Source organism: Hoplias malabaricus, chromosome 3, assembly GCF_029633855.1.
Source record: "Hoplias malabaricus isolate fHopMal1 chromosome 3, fHopMal1.hap1, whole genome shotgun sequence".
NCBI classification, from domain to species: domain Eukaryota; kingdom Metazoa; phylum Chordata; class Actinopteri; order Characiformes; family Erythrinidae; genus Hoplias; species Hoplias malabaricus.
This window is the reverse complement of record NC_089802.1, coordinates 67,919,515-67,935,440: the sequence shown is the minus strand read 5'-3', so window position 1 is coordinate 67,935,440 and position 15,926 is coordinate 67,919,515. Positions and strand designations below refer to the sequence as shown.

Below are 15,926 nucleotides of genomic sequence, written 5' to 3'. Positions count from 1 at the left end.
ATATCAGCACCAAGGTAAAATAATGGCTCAGTCATGCACTGTATTCTTAACCATTTAATTGAGTTCATCTTTGTGTGAGTGCCTTAAGAGGCATGGAACCCTGCAGACATCTGGTTTCTATTGCTACATCGCTTTGCACAATTGTGATTCTGAAAGATTCTCTTATATTTAATTACGCATTCATTTAATATATCCTTAAAAGAAAAAAAATCACCCTATTGAATGAAAGACAATATCATGCTAAAAATAAAGTCTCCTCTGCTTGAGGATACAGCAGATGCTGAATCTCATGGACAATATAGTTTCTATAACAATTTCACAGAAAGTTACTGAAGTTCATGTGAAGGTTGCTCTTATACGTCTACTGTATTGCTGCTCTTTACTCCGCCGTGGGCTTATGTCTGTGCCTGAAGTGGAGATGGGGTCATTTATGTGAATAAGGGTCTGCTATCTTTTATGAGTCAGTGCTGTATGCTGGACTATAATGGTGATGGTCTTACACAACTGAATTCAATGCTATGAGTCATTCCCTGCTTTTCAGACCAAGGTGCATCTGACAACAAGGTGAAGGCGTTGTTGACTAATTTCAACTTTATGTGAAAGAAAGGGAGAACTCTTCCCCTCCCACACAGCGTAAGACTGAAAAGGATATCAAAGACAGTGTGCATATATTTCAGTTGTTGCCTGTTGGGTATGCCCACTTACATGCTTTTATGTATCTAGACAACTTTTTAAAGATGTGTGACGTAACAGGACCCACAAGAGGGGGCAGTTGTACTTTTATGTGGAACCTGAAGGCTTACATCAGAAGTGCACTACCACATAGGCTATGAAAGTGGGGTGGGGGTAAGAAAGAAAAAACTGTAGTATGTAGAACTGTGGAAATGTCACAGACCAGCATTCACTCTTGTTACCAGCTTATACATGAACATGAATATTCTGGATTTGATCTTTTTAGCTTTAGACAACACAGATAGAAAGGCCATAGAAATTTGCAAACTTCACCAGGGCGGAAACATCATGCCTTCTAGAGATTAAAATGAAACCTCATACACTGTTCAGCCAAGGTTTCCAAGTTTGGTTTATGTTAACTTAGCTGCTAAGATCCATGATAGGATATGACTATTAGAGCTTGATATTATACAAGAAATTAATCATGCTAATGCTAATGATTGCTAGCTCCCAATGATTCACAATAATAATTGCAGGCCCTTCTAATTTGAAATTTAACATTTAGGGATTGCAGAAAATCCTTAGAAAATGGACATTTCTTTAACACTTCTCTGGGGAATAAATGATAATTGCATATTAATGTGATATGGTTTGGTCAAAATAAATAAATAAATAAAATAATAATAAAAAAACCTCTACCACTGCTCTCCCTGTCTAGACAGTCCTGTTCAGAATAGCTGGCACCTGTCACTTTAAATCACAATAAATCACAATTAACCTGTGCTGTGTGGGGAGACAGTTCTAAAATCCCCATATTTTATGCCAGAAGTGGAGCAAAAAACTGTTTAAATACTACTTGGACATTCCACAAAATAACAGACTGTGTTGTCTTGTTTCACAGTCTGTGGGTAGACATTTCATATACATAAATTAATGTGCATATCTAATTGAAAAACAATTGTCAAATAAAATATCAGTTTAAAGTTTTAACAAGCTGATAAATAAAGCATTTTTACAGTGACTCTTTCAGTAAAGAGCCCTCATGGTGTTCCCGTCCTAAATCTTAATTAATAAATTAAATAAATTAATTAATTAATTAATTACATCCTCGAAGGTAGCTGGAGACAACACACCCTGTAAGCAGCAACCTGAAATATTTAATCTCCCAGTTCAGTCATTGCACGTTGAATTCTTGCGTATCTGAATAAGCTTGTACAGATATAAACATTGTTTCCACTCGGACAATTGACTCGGTTGAGCTACACTGAGCTGTAGCATGTATGGATTGGTATATGTACTATTAGCTCACCTGCTTATGTGTGATGTAGCTTCAATTGATCCGCGCTGACTTTCTCAGCGCTCACAGTCGTAGAGTTTGCTGAAGTTTCACAAGAGCCGCGGACAGTTTCACAACTTTAAAATCAACAACAAAGTGAAGGAACGCCGAGTCTACGACAGGATCGTGGTGTTTGAACCATGAGCCACGCTAATAATCTCATCTGGGATTTAAGGAAACGCTCCCTCGGTTTAGAAGAGAGAACAAATTTCGTGCGGGCGGGTTATTTAGGTAGGACAAGGCAGTAATGTACTTCGGCTGTAGTCAGTGGTTTATTTAAAAAATGGATAAAGTAATTATAACACTCCAGCGTCCTGTTTCTACCACCAAAACTGCTTCATGTTTTAGGGCTGGAATATAGCCTAATGATATTTATTTACTGTCAAGGACTAGAACTAATTTAAAATAGCATTAATTGGGGGTTGTATTAAAAGGTTCCTTTGTGTTTTAGAAGTACGCATAAACACCAAAAATTTAATAAAGGGGCATAATCTGAGATTATTATGATAAATATTGTAATATTTGCTGTATTTTTTTCTTAATTGTTATGGATTTGATCACATTTACATCTTTAGTATATTTTATTTTCGTTTATATCTTCGATTTGTTAGTTGTTCTTTTATTTTTATATTTTATATTTATTAACATATGTTCTACAGGGACTCGTGAATTTGTCCAGAGGCTAAAGCTTGAAGCCGCTCTAAATGTCCACGATGGTTGTGTGAGTGTTCAATGAATTCAACTGAGCATAATTAAACAATGAACACGCAAATATATATATATATATATATATATATATATATATATTTAAATGTTTTAATTTCTGCCAGGTGAATACAATATGCTGGAATGATACGGGTGAATACCTCCTGTCAGGATCAGATGATACCAAACTTGTCATCACAAGCCCTTACTCTAGGAAGGTATTATCCAAAAAAGCTCCCTTGTTTTGAAAGGCTACCTTGGTTTGATTGAGTTAAACCATGGTTTCTGTCTTCTCTAGGTATTTTGTAGTGTCCATTCTCAACATCGAGCTAACATCTACAGTGCCAAATTCATGCCAGAGTCCGGTGATCACTGGATTGTTTCCTCTGCAGGAGATGGAGACATCCATTATTCCAACATCAGCAGAAGCCCCAACATCATGCAATACAAGTTTACCTGCCACACTGGCACTGTTTATGAGGTACAGGATCTCAACAGCATCACTGCATGTGACTCCTTAACAGCCTCTACAGGAATAGATGGTAGGTGCATTTCAGTCACCCCAAAAGTTCCCTCTGAAGTGGACTACACAGAGAATTCTGACATATTAAGGGAGATCCTAGACAATAAGGTGTGAACGTGTTAATTCTAAGGGAAGTAGTAACAGATTATTGTATTTATTTAAATCAAACAATACAAAAACACTATAAATAAGACACAAACCTGTATGACCATTAAATCACATTCCTATATTACATACACAATATGACACATGGCTGCAGTTCATTAGCTTGTTACTTTAGGGATTGGTCAAATATTGCTGTGCATCTCTCTCTCTCTCTCCCTCTCCTCACAGACTAACACACATGCACACCTCTCTCTGCTCTCACATACAAGCACATATGCACACACACACACACACACACACACACATTCTGAGCGAAGGGATATTCACATCGGTCACAAGCGGCTCTCAGCGCTTCAACAGATAAACACAATAGGGCTTGGAATGTTTATATTGGTACACGTTAGGTATATAATAATGAATTATGATGGCAAGTCTGGTGGAATTAGGTTTATATTTGGCATGCTAAAACAATTGTTCATTAATTTTCAACCAATTTATGAGTTCTGGTGCACATGGATCACTAGGGGCCACTGAAATGAAATTAATTTCTGCAAAATTCAATAACAGGTTGATATCTTAGAAACTTGGTTAATATCAGCCGACCAGTGTTCACCAAATCTAGGCTAAAATCATTAAGTTGTTTGATCTTGTTAGCTAAACTTTGCAAATACAGTTAAAAACCAGCTGTGTTTTATTCTGAGTTCTCTACATAAGCTTATTGTGCAAAAGTTAAAAATGTATTGTGCTGGGCTTAGACACCAGTCACTGTTTCTTGTCATTATATTTAAGCTTACTTTCCTCTGACTTTTCTCTTTCTATATCTTACATCTAATCTCCACAAACATGTCTACTGGAATATTAATAGTAGGTGTTCAGACTAGAAAATAAATAAATGAAGACTTTCTCTGACTTTGGTACAGGGGTGTATATAGGGTGTTGTTAGTGACCCGTTACTGATTTTTGGATCTCTTACAGATTCTTACAGTTCCCAAAGATCCGCACACTTTTCTCTCGTGTGGAGAGGATGGAACCGTCCGCTGGTTTGACCTCAGATTAAAAAAGGAATGCAGCCAAAGTAGATGCAAGGATGTATGTAATGTATTTAAATGCAAATCTTAATATCATTTGGTTGTGCTTGTTTGAGCACTGCATGATTGTTCAGTATTCACATTCAAGATATTCTGTCTAATTGTATTTATTGGTGTCCTGTTGTTTTGAATCAGGATGTCCTTATAAAATGTCGCAGGGCTGTCAGCTCCATGGCCATCTCCCCTACTGAGCCCTATTACCTTGCTCTGGGCTGCTCTGATAGCTCAGTACGAATATATGACAGGAGGATGCTGGGGACCATCACTACAGGTGCGACCAAGTATCACTTAATTTAATAAGCATATACACCCACAAATGGCAACAAGCTAACTTGAAATAATCAAGAAATTAAGAAGTAGCTTAAATATCACTTTTTCACATCACATTTTTCGCACAGGAATGTAGGGGTAATCTGAGAGCACTGTGAGGTGATTTCTTAAAGTTTGTGCAGAATCACAAATTATTAAATTGCAATACTTTAAGATACAAGTAATATTTTAGCATCTTAGGCTTGCAAAAATGTGGAACTGACAAAAGAATAAATAGAGCCATATATTTCATCTAGTGAAAGAACTTATGTTTTTATATCTCAGTATATATTACAGGAACAAAATAAATAAATAAATGTTTTTTTGCCACTGTTAAGGTACAAGCCTAATGTGAAGAATTTGGTAGGTTAGCTATCTTAGCTGCGGATATATAGTAGCACTTAACTGATGACAGAAACCACAAAAATAACCAAATTTCCACTCTAAAATGTGTTAAATGCCAAGAGTTTCACAAGGGGGAAATAAAGTCAGTTTTCTGTCAGAAAATACACGAGATATTACAAACGAGATATAACCCACATAATAAAGTTCATATGGGCTTACAACCTGAAAACTCCATTATATCTTGGCTTTTAGAGGGATAAATAGATGAGGTGATCCCTAAGCAGAAAATGTTATGGTGCTGGTTGTTCTGAATAGGGCTGTTCAGACAGGGTGAAATGTGTCACTGTGGTATTTTGATCATAGTCACAAACATGTACTTAAGAACCCAGTAAGCTGTGTTGACTTGTGGAAAAGGGTTTAAAAAAAAAGGTGTCTGAACTTTCTCAAATGGCAGAAAATGTTCTGTCCTTTCCTGTAAACTGCATCAGTATAACATGTCCAGTCTAGTCGGTGGTCCAGTTGCACTCCCAGCAAAAGAAGCAGCAAGTAATTTTTATCACTATTTCTTTCCTGTGAACCAGGGAGCTTGGCCAGTAGCGGGACCACAGGTATCTGTCTGCGCTTTGTGCCTCCTCACCTGACTGGTAGGTCTTGCCGTGTGACCTCACTCTGCTACAGTGCAGATGGACAGGAACTCCTTGCCAGCTACTCCTCAGATTACATCTACCTTTTTGACCCCAAAGATGACCAGGCTTCCAAGTTAAAAGGGCTGTCTGAAAACAGGAAAGAGGAGGTGAGATTAAAAAATTGAAGTAGGCTAGATTGGGGCATGTCTGTGTATACAATAAGATACAGGTTTTAAGCAAATCAAAGCTTAAAAAAGAAAAATAAAATAGTTTTTTCAGGTTTTAACCACATTGTATGCAGTTGATAATGTGTTGCTTATTACTGGATAGTTTGCCTGTTTGAGATCAGATGTTTGTGTTTTAAATACTAATATTAAAAAAATAAATGCGTGCACAGTTAAAATGAAAAATATAATTGACTTTAGTGCACAATGATTTATTTTTAAAATATTAACAGGTGCTGGTTCACCTTTTACTGTGGAACATAACGTCCAAGTAGCACATGATATTGTTTTCCCAGAAGGCTTAGCATATTCCTTGCTGTGTGTCTGAGTGACTGGACTCACATGCCTTTCCAAAAATAGCCTCTAAATCTAAGCTAGCTTCTGAAGACAAAAATAAAATGGAATGGCTATAACTATCATAGCAACAGTAGCCTCTTACTTAACATTGAAAAATTTACTTGACACATGTATAAGCAAAATATGCCTAGAAAAAATATTGTAAAGGATCAGTCACAGCTTTAAAAACTCCATTTCAAATTTAGGACTTGGGGCCTCCAACATACTGAAAAAAATGGGACATGGGTAAATTTGTTTTGGACCATCTGAGATTAGCTTGGGCCTGGAGAACTCTTTACTATATACAATAGAAGTATGGATTTCTCCTTGTGTAATAGTGTTTCAGGTTAGGTTTCTTAATGTAACCATGGAGTGTGTATAGTGAAAATTGTTTTCCAAGGAACTGCCAAGTCCATGTGGCTACATTTATCACAGTAAGATGATGATTTCATATGTAATACCATCTGAAGGCTCAAACAAGAATTTAGGCATAAATTCCCTACACTTTTAGCATGCTGCGGTCATATACTACAATCAAGTTGGTCAGTGAAAATATTGTAAAATTCTTTGTTATTTTGTACAAGAAACAAGTAATCCATAAAACAAAACAGAGAAAAACACAAATAAAAATGTGATTTGTATTGCATTTTGCAAATACTTCTGGAATCAGGACTGATTTGTTAATATTTACATGTTAATACCGTGAAACGATTTACAATATTACTTGTGTACCATTTTTGTGGTACATTTATCATATACGAGGTACCAACATGTGTGCCACCTGCTTTATTCTTGAGATGAATTGTATTTATACACAAAATAAGATGTAAAATATCCTATGCCAATCCCAGATAACCCAGATTGCAATGTTCTGTGTAATTGAGCAGTGATGTTGTGCTCTCTGGCTTACTCAGCTGAGGAAGCCAGGAGAGCGTAAGCTGACAGGGAGGGCTGGCAGTGGGGCTATTTCTGTTAGTTGTGTGACGTTTGACACAATCTTCATGATGTCACTCACAACTGTAGCAACCACCAGTGAAGCGCCTGAGACTGAGAGGTGATTGGTCAGACACAGGTCCCAGAGCCCGCCCTGAAACTGAGAGAGAGCGAAATGGTAAGTTGAGTCTAAAATAACACACACACACGCACAGATATATTTATATACCATAATACTGTGGGGTTGGATATCTATAGAAAGGGGTTAAATTTATATAGAAATGTAAAATAAATAAATATATAATTAGTGTGTGTACATTTCATTTAGAATTTTATTTAAACATATTACATTTTTGTGATTTTAGTTTATTTTTATAATAATCAGGTATTGTCATGAAATGTGAGCTACACAAAATGTCCAAAATTTTATAGACACTTCTAATGAATGGTGTCTTGAGTACTCACTGATGATATGGATGTTAAACTGTGACACAATCTCAGTTGAAGCAACAGCCTGGGTAGTCTAATTTGCACATTCCCCACTGCTAAGGGATTGTGGAACATTGGATCTGCAGTCTCTGAGTGATGAGCTACCATCCAGTACCTACAGGAGGACCTGCAGTGGAATTTCTGGTTAAGAAGTTGTCAGTCGACATCAGTATCTGACCTCACAAATGTTCTTGTGGCTGATTGCAACCAAATCCATACAGCAATGATCTTTTATTTGTAAAGTTTTCCCACAAGACTAAGAGGCTGTTAGTGCTGGAAACAATCTCTTGATGATACACTTGATTACACAAAAAAACAAATGGTCATCTACAACTTGGTACTGACTGATGTGCTTCTACTTCTTTTAGGAGAACCCAACTCAAATATATCACTGATGCAGAGAATGTCAGACATGCTGTCCCGTTGGTTTGAGGAAGCCAGTGAGGCTCAGAATAACAGGGCCCACTCACGTTCACGCTCAGGGGGTGAGCGCTTCCACACATTTTCATGCCTTTTTCATGGTTGTTTTCCAATATGACTTGTAAAGCCTGAGGGGATGTCACAACTGCAGTACATGATTTTTGGACATTACAGTGTGTGGATTGTTATGTTGTTTCTGTGTTTCAGCTAACATTACGCAGTCTACCAGTACACGCATGGCTTCAGCAGCAGATCAGACCATTGCAGAGGGTCCTGCTCAGGCCACTGCAGAGAACAGACCTTCCCCACCCTCTAGTCCAACTGCAGGGACATCATCATCATCATCCTCCTCTGCAATTCACAGAGCACAATATAATGGTGACTTACACTTCATCTTTCATGGATGGATTTATCAGATGTGTTTTTTTTTATTATTATTTAAGACAAGTTTTAAGGTTAAGGCAAGATTTTAGTGTGGAATCAAACGCCAGTCTGCAATCTGGAGGGCAACTAAGCTATACCAATTAACAGACTGTTGGATAAGCATGCATTGTGGTCAATTTGTGGCAATAACCATTAATTCGTAATACTCTATTTTTATCTCAGAGTTAGGAAGTTCCTCAAGTGCTCTTTCTGCCTCAGCAGAGCCTGTTTTCAGTCTGCATTACAGTGCAGAGGGTACTGCCACCAGCACCATCAAATTAGACTTCACACACCAGTGGTAAGTGAAGCTGACTGAGAAATATATGGGGATGTGATTTTGTATTTTTATGTGTTTTTTTTTTTTTGTAAGCAGGAGTGAAACAGCACAAAGCTGTAGATCTGATAGCAGCAGGAGACCCAGTCAAGGAGGGAGCAACAGTGCTGTACAGGGCACAGAGCAGAGCCAGCCTGGTGAGACCTGAAAACATTCTCACTACCCGCCACAGTAACTGAGCAGTTAGTGTCGGCACAAATTCACATTTTCCTTTCTGGTAGCAGTAACAAATATTTAGATTTGTCTGGTCCTGACACAGTTATATTTTTTCCAAAACTTACTGATCATTGCATTTCACTTCGAGTGACCTTTAGTACCATACACTATATGTTAATATGTTTGTGGACTACTGTTCATCCAGCATTTTTTTTTTCTTTAAATAAAAGGTATTAATATAGAGCTTGCTTGCTTATAGAGCTCCCAATGATAAGGATTAGTAATCCATCATTCAAGGGACCACAATTCCACTGCTCCCCAGGCCATTGCTTGTGGGCTTTATACCCTTCTAGCCAAGGCTTGTGTTTGAGCATGTTGACTTTATTGGCATGGTCAATTTATGTGCAGACCCTCCGGAACAGCAGTGGCCAATCCATGGCTCTTTTCCTGTACAAGAGCGGCTCTTCCATTCACAATAAAAAATATAGTTGTTTAGTCTGTGTACAGTTGGACAATTCAATATTCGTTTTGAAACAGGAAAATGGGAAACAGACAGTTTCTAATCTGTAAACAGAAAATCTTTATTAAATACAACTGGACAATGCTCCGTCTGTGTCTGCTACTGTGTCGCAGGATTCTATGGAAGAATGAGTGTTCCTTAAGGACTGTAATGAGATTTTGGTTTAAAATGATACTGTCTGTCTCTTTCTTCATCCCAGTCCTGCGACATGGTGCAGATATTACTCTGAAATATCAATCATTATTGCAATTGTCTAGTTTCAAAACCCTCCTGCTGAGCAGCATCTCCATTCATAATAAGAGCAGCGGAATATATTCTAATTAAATACAGGTAGTGAAGAGGATTTGACTCCTAAAAATTAGATTCTTCGAGCGCCTGGAATTTAAACTCTTGGATTTGGTCAGTCTCAGTTTGTGATTGTTATAAGAAGCTGAGTTTGCTGTAGAAAATTTGTGTGCACACACATTTGTGTAAGTACATAGCTTGTGGCTCCTGGTAGCAATGATATTTTTTTTTGTCTGATAATTTGGTTACTGCCACCGACTATTCAATTTCATTTCATGCATTTCTCTGCAAATACAAGCTGCATTGTGTGCAAATGCATTTGTGCAACTTTAACTAGCAGACATTGCTAAGGAGACTTAACTTTTAGATGTATAACATACCATGCTCAAACACTACTCACATTTTTTCTTTTGTCTAAGGAAGATTTTCACAGCCAACCATATTACTATAAAAAATGAGTTCAGGCAGGTGAGATATTAGAGTTAGGGTGTAGGGTAATAAAAATATCACAGTGAGATATATATATATAAATTAGCTTTGTAGAAATGGCGGTATATTTAAATAATATGCTGATATTTGCATATGTAAATACCCATAAACGTTAGAATTAAAATGTTTGTTTTATTGTTAATAATAATAGATTGTTGCCAGTGTTATGGATTTTAATACTATATATATTATATTATATATCTCCTGAAACAATCCGACATACTTTGAATTTGATAATGTATAAAAGGCTGTGTTTCTGTACATTTGAGCAGAGAGGGAAAGACTTCCTGGATGCAGCATAGAGACAGAGAGGCAGTCTGAGGCAGAGTTAAATAGACAAACTCATGACAACTTGCAAGTGATGGGCTTAGATGAGCGAGATGATGATGCAAATCCCACCTCCTCCTCACACAACCTCAGAGGTCCAGCTGACAGGTATATACCACCACATTAAAGAATTCTGCAGCATGTGCTCATGTTGAAAGGGATTGGCTATTCAATGTTTTACTTTTTCTTTTTATTATTAATATTTTTTTCTTTTTTCCTCCTCCTTCACAGATTTACCTTTAGGGGATCAACTATAGGTGATCGGGTTCTCAGGTAAATACTAATTCTGTAATAATTAGATTACACATTCCTAAAATGACTATTTATATTGTGTGTGTGTACACCTCTGAAGGAGTCCTGTGATTTTTTGCATTAATATGTTAGAAGCAGACTCGTTAAGTCCTCTAAGAAGCGCGGTTGGGCCTCTGTGGTTCAGACTTGTTTTTCCAGAACGTCTCACAGATATTTGATCTGGGGAATTATGAGAATTCATTAAAGGGACCGTCTATGATTGTGGGGAACTGTAGTTCTCTCTGGTTTGTTTGCGTTCAGAAGCTCAGCGTCTTTTAAAGTGAAATATACTTTTAAAGTATGTTTGAGGTGAAAAAAAGACTTGTTTGTACATGGCTTAAATTGAACTTGTATGTTTTTATTCACTGTTTGAACCACAGACTCATTTGCAACTCAAGTTGGTTAGTTTAGTAACACTTTTGCTGTTTACTTTCATGAAGTTAGCGCTTTTGTGAATTTGTAGATTATCTTAAATAGTCCAAAACAGCAAATCAGTATTACCCACCTATAGAGCAATATCCTCATCTCGGTTTGTGCTTTTCGATGTTTAGAGTTCTCTCCATTGTCTAAAAACATCAGTTTCTAGATGCTGTTTCATTGGCATGAGCAAAATGAGAGAGAATGCATTTCAAGCACACAGAGAATTTAATTTTATTTTTAAAAAAGTGTTTTTTTGATTACAACAACATCATGAACATTAGCCCTGATTTGGAAACCTTTCAACAATTTTTGTAGTGTGGCAGGTAGCATTATATGCTGAAAGGGTCCACTATTATTTGGGAATACTGTTTCCATTAATAGGTGTTCTTGTTCTGCAGCAATGTTTAGATAGTTGCCACATGTTAAAATAACATACATTTGTATGCAAGGACTCAAGGTTTCGCAGCAGAACTTTGCCTTGAGCATTTCAGCACCTCAGCTGGTTTGCCTTGCTCCCATAATGCAATGGTGTGTCTTGGTGTAATCATATCCCCAGGTAAATGACATAGATGCACCTGGAAATCTACATAATGTGACCAAACCACCTTCTTATATTGTTCCACAGTATGCTGATGTGTCCAATGTAGGCATATTTGGCAGTGGACAGGGGTCAGCGATCTGTGACTACACAGCAAGTTGCTGTGCGTTGTGTGTTCTAAAGAGACAAAGTATTCTGCCATTAGTGTGCCCCCATGTTTTTTAAAATATATTGGACTTTGGGTCTTTTTGGCTGCTGAGAATTACATACTAAATACTGTATACGTGAATAGGGTCTTCTTTGGTGTCAAGGAGCCACCATTCATTGCATGTATCTGTGAGGCAGCTGCTATTGCAATAATAAGGTAAATTTGTGGATTTTTCCATACATTTACCTGAACTTACTTTATTCCTCTTGTTCAGACGCACAGCAGCTGCCAGGATCCAAGAGATTTTCCGAAGGAGAAAAGAGCGGAGGGAGATGGAGGAGACTGAGGCACTTGGTATCAAAAAGCCAGTAGCAAAAATGTCATTCAAAGGCCACCGTAACTCCAGGACCATGGTACAGTCATATTTGATAACAGAAACAGAAATTCATGAGGCAATATTTAATCAGGCTCTTGAATGAACAAATGCCCAAAATGCTTATCAGAAGTAGTCAGAAAAATTGTTAACCCAGTTTATTTTTCCAAATGCATATTTCATCCAAGCAAGCTTATCTCTATTTCCACTCAGCTTCCACTCAGAGTTGGCTCGCTGTAAAATGTAGGCTTCCTTTAGGCCAAAGACAGTGGTGCTTAAAATTTGTTATATATTCCTTGGTTCTATACTCAAAGTCCATTCTCGTAGCTCCACTGTCCAGACAGTAGCACTTTGTAGTTCTTCAATAATAGACTGTAGTCCATCTCTCGCTCTGCATACTTTGTTTGTCCTTTTTCACTCTGTTATTCAGTGGTCCGGACCCTCACATAACAGGTATGATTTGGGTGGTGGATCATTCTCAGAGCTGCAGTGACACTGACATGGTGGTGTGTTAGTGTGTGCTGTGCTGGTATGAGTGGATCAGACACAACAGTGCTGCTCAAGTAAAGTCAGAGATAGTAGCTCTGATCTGTTGCTGCACAATTTGTGTTGGTTGTCCTCTAGTCCTTCATCAGTGGACACTGTTGGCTGGATATTTGGTTGGTGGAGTATTCTCAGTATAGCAATGACACTGAGAGGTTTAAAGACTCAAGCAGTCCTGCTGTGTCTAATCCACTCCTATCGGTGCAATACATGTTAACACAACACCACATCATTGTCACTGCAGCGTTGAGAATGATCCACCACCCAGGTCGGTATGATTTGGGTACTGCTCTGTGGTGGCGCTGATCATGGAAGAGCAGGGTGAAAGAGGGCAAGCAAAGTATGCAGAGCAAGAGGTGGACTACCGTCTGTAATAGTAGTACAAACAGCTCCAGCATGGTCAGCAAAGCTAAGAGAATGGCCAAGGAGAACAAAGAGTTGCTCATAATATTAGTTGATCAGTGTATATTGTATCTGCTAAAATAATATCCATCTGAATTTGAAGATACCACTCGTAGACGATCGTATAGTGCTCCATCAGTCCTACAGATATGAAAGTTAGAACATTTATAAAAACGCTCACTGAACAATGGTTCATTTCATTATTTTTATTTTTTTGCTAGAGTAGATCAAAGAGGCCTGTTTCTGGGGCAACAACTTTGTTCTAAGTGGTTCAGACTGTGGACACATCTTTATATGGGACCGCCGCACTGGAGAGCATGTGATGCTACTAGAGGCTGATAATCATGTTGTGAACTGCCTCCAGCCACACCCATATGAACCATGTAAGTACTTCCAGCATATAATTCTTAGCAGAACCTTTTTAAACTGTGCCAATTCTGTATGGTTCTTAGGAACATTGGGACATGTAGAAATATTATTTAGTGGTTCCGCAGTGATTTCTGTTCATTCTGTTATAGTGCATAGGAATATATTTATATAATGTCATAAATGTGTTTAATTCAGTGCTGGCATCCTCTGGACTTGATTATGACATAAAGATCTGGTCACCTATGGAGGAATTTCCATCTTTTGACAGAGTGCTGGCTGAAGAAGTAAGTATAATGAAAAATGATTCTGAAGCCTTAATTCAAGGTGCTATTCTTGAAAATCTCTTAATTCACAGATGATCAACCTAAGTCAGGTCTGAAGTCTGCCTTCTGGTGATTACTATGTTAGAGCTTAATTGTGGGCTGCCTGGAGAGCCAGACATTGAGTTGAGACACACCATATTATATTAATGTCTGTCATGCTTACTGTTTCATTTATAGGTCAGTTTGACATAATGTAATGTCAGCTGCTGTATAAAATTTAACTGTATAAATTTTATGTAAATAAATATATATACATTTTCAGTTTTAGTAAAATACTACTGAGAAATGTACAAAGTTTTCTGTAAACGTAGAGTTGGTTTTGTTTAATAATAATCCCAAACCAATTCATCTGATGTTAGTGTCTGGAATCTGGGGTTGCCAGTTCATTGTCTTATAATCACCAGCAGAACAATCAGTAATCCTAAACAGATGAATTCTTGTATCAGGTCAAAAGGTCCAAAAATTCAACTTGCAAAACTACAATAATTGTTGTTGTTTTTTCCCCCCCAAACAATTAAAAAGTTTAATATAAAGTATAAGTGATTTAACCCAGTGGAAAACATGCATCTGTCTCAACTGAACTGTGTTGCAGGCATAACATTTAAAATGTGTTTATAAATTCAAAATACAATAAAGCGGGTGAAAGAAAACATTGGAAAGCTTTGTACATCTGTCAGTTAAATAAAGGTTTAAAAGAATTAACAAATCACAGGTTCTTGTTTTATATTGCATTGTACAGAAAAAAACTCTTCTGGAAACAGGGTCAAAAAAAAGTGGTTTAATATGTACGTGTCACCCCCTGCAGGTGATACTGCGAAATGAGCTGATGATAGAAGAGAGCAGAAATACTGTAACAGTTCCAGCATCATTCATGCTCAGAATGCTGGCCTCCCTCAGCCACATCAGATCAGGTCAGTCTAACTATTGCCTCTCCAGCATCCAATCAAATGGGTTATGTCAATGGCATATGGTCTTGAGTAATGACAAATCAGATCAGTCTACACTTTATTTAGGATTGGGATTTTTAAGTTGAGTATAGTATCTTTCTTTGCAGATCGATTGGAAGGAGATCCATCAGAAGGCTCAGGACAAGAGAATGAAGACTGAGACAAGACATGGTGTTAAACCGTTATGTAACCTTGTTTGAATCTGTGATTTGTAGATATTTAATGCAAAAGGGTTATGGAATTTATGCTTAAGTACATGCTTTTGTAATAAGGTGAAATGCAAGCTGAGTTAACTAGTAGCCATAGCAGAACAGTATGTTCTAAAGAGTTACACATGTAAAACAGGGTTACGACATTTGATTTAGACTGACGTTTATTATTATAGTAGGCAGAACTGGTTTAATAAGCAGCAATTATCTCATTGTTAAATGGGGAGATTATTTTTGATCCTGGGTTTGGTAAGAGTAAATAATGCTCATAAGCATTAATGAACTATTTCACTATTAACAATGACTGCATCTGTGGAGTGAAACCAAAATGCTGTAATGATTGGTGGTCAGCTCTTTTCTACACTCCCTGATACACTTATGCTCAACCTGTGATGCTTTTTTTGCAAATGAGAGGATGTAATCATTCGAAATGTACTGTAAATCCTGAAATGTCCTAAGTAAAAAGAATTACACCTCAGCCTCAAGTGAATCATTTGATTCATTAAAATTTTACAATTTACTAAATTTAATAGATTTCTTTCTTTATCCTGTTTCAAAAAAAAAAAATCCCAAATTCCCTTTAAATCCTAAACTGAACACCTTTTCAGAAGCGTGAACAGATCTCATTCCTTTTAACAACTGAGATAGACCGCTAATTTCCTATTTTATCTTAAATTCCTTTTTAATTGAAATTTCCAGTCCAAATTCTCAGTAATTT

At 37.3% G+C, this 15,926-nt stretch overlaps 1 protein-coding gene across 6 annotated transcripts; it reads left to right on the top strand.

The window, feature by feature from the left end:
• Window positions 1-1,936: 1,936 nt before the first annotated feature.
• LOC136691873 (DDB1- and CUL4-associated factor 6-like) lies at window positions 1,937-15,680 on the top strand. Of its 6 annotated transcripts, none has more exons than XM_066664774.1 (19): window positions 1,937-2,239; window positions 2,668-2,729; window positions 2,839-2,931; window positions 3,012-3,194; window positions 4,317-4,430; window positions 4,565-4,700; window positions 5,665-5,876; window positions 7,293-7,380; window positions 8,060-8,176; window positions 8,319-8,489; window positions 8,757-8,832; window positions 8,908-9,005; window positions 10,591-10,753; window positions 10,877-10,918; window positions 12,317-12,455; window positions 13,587-13,743; window positions 13,925-14,013; window positions 14,858-14,963; window positions 15,107-15,680. In XM_066664774.1, exons 1-19 carry the CDS (start codon window positions 2,149-2,151, stop codon window positions 15,157-15,159), a joined length of 2,190 nt encoding a protein of 729 aa, XP_066520871.1. In that variant the 5' UTR covers window positions 1,937-2,148; the 3' UTR covers window positions 15,160-15,680. The 6 variants fall into 6 exon arrangements, with proteins under 6 accessions (XP_066520871.1, XP_066520870.1, XP_066520869.1 ...); XM_066664773.1 differs by having other exon boundaries at window positions 8,905-9,005; XM_066664772.1 differs by having other exon boundaries at window positions 8,754-8,832.
• The last annotated feature ends 246 nt before the right edge of the window (window positions 15,681-15,926 follow it).

Bases quoted from the DNA above. Each gene is read 5' to 3' on its own strand.
- LOC136691873 (XM_066664769.1), top strand. From the start codon at position 2,149: ATGAGCCACGCTAATAATCTCATCTGGGATTTAAGGAAACGCTCCCTC. The intron at 8,833-8,904 runs GTAAGTGAAGCT...TTTTTTTGTAAG, and splicing joins TTAGACTTCACACACCAGTG to CAGGAGTGAAACAGCACAAA. The intron at 14,014-14,857 runs GTAAGTATAATG...CACCCCCTGCAG, and splicing joins ACAGAGTGCTGGCTGAAGAA to GTGATACTGCGAAATGAGCT.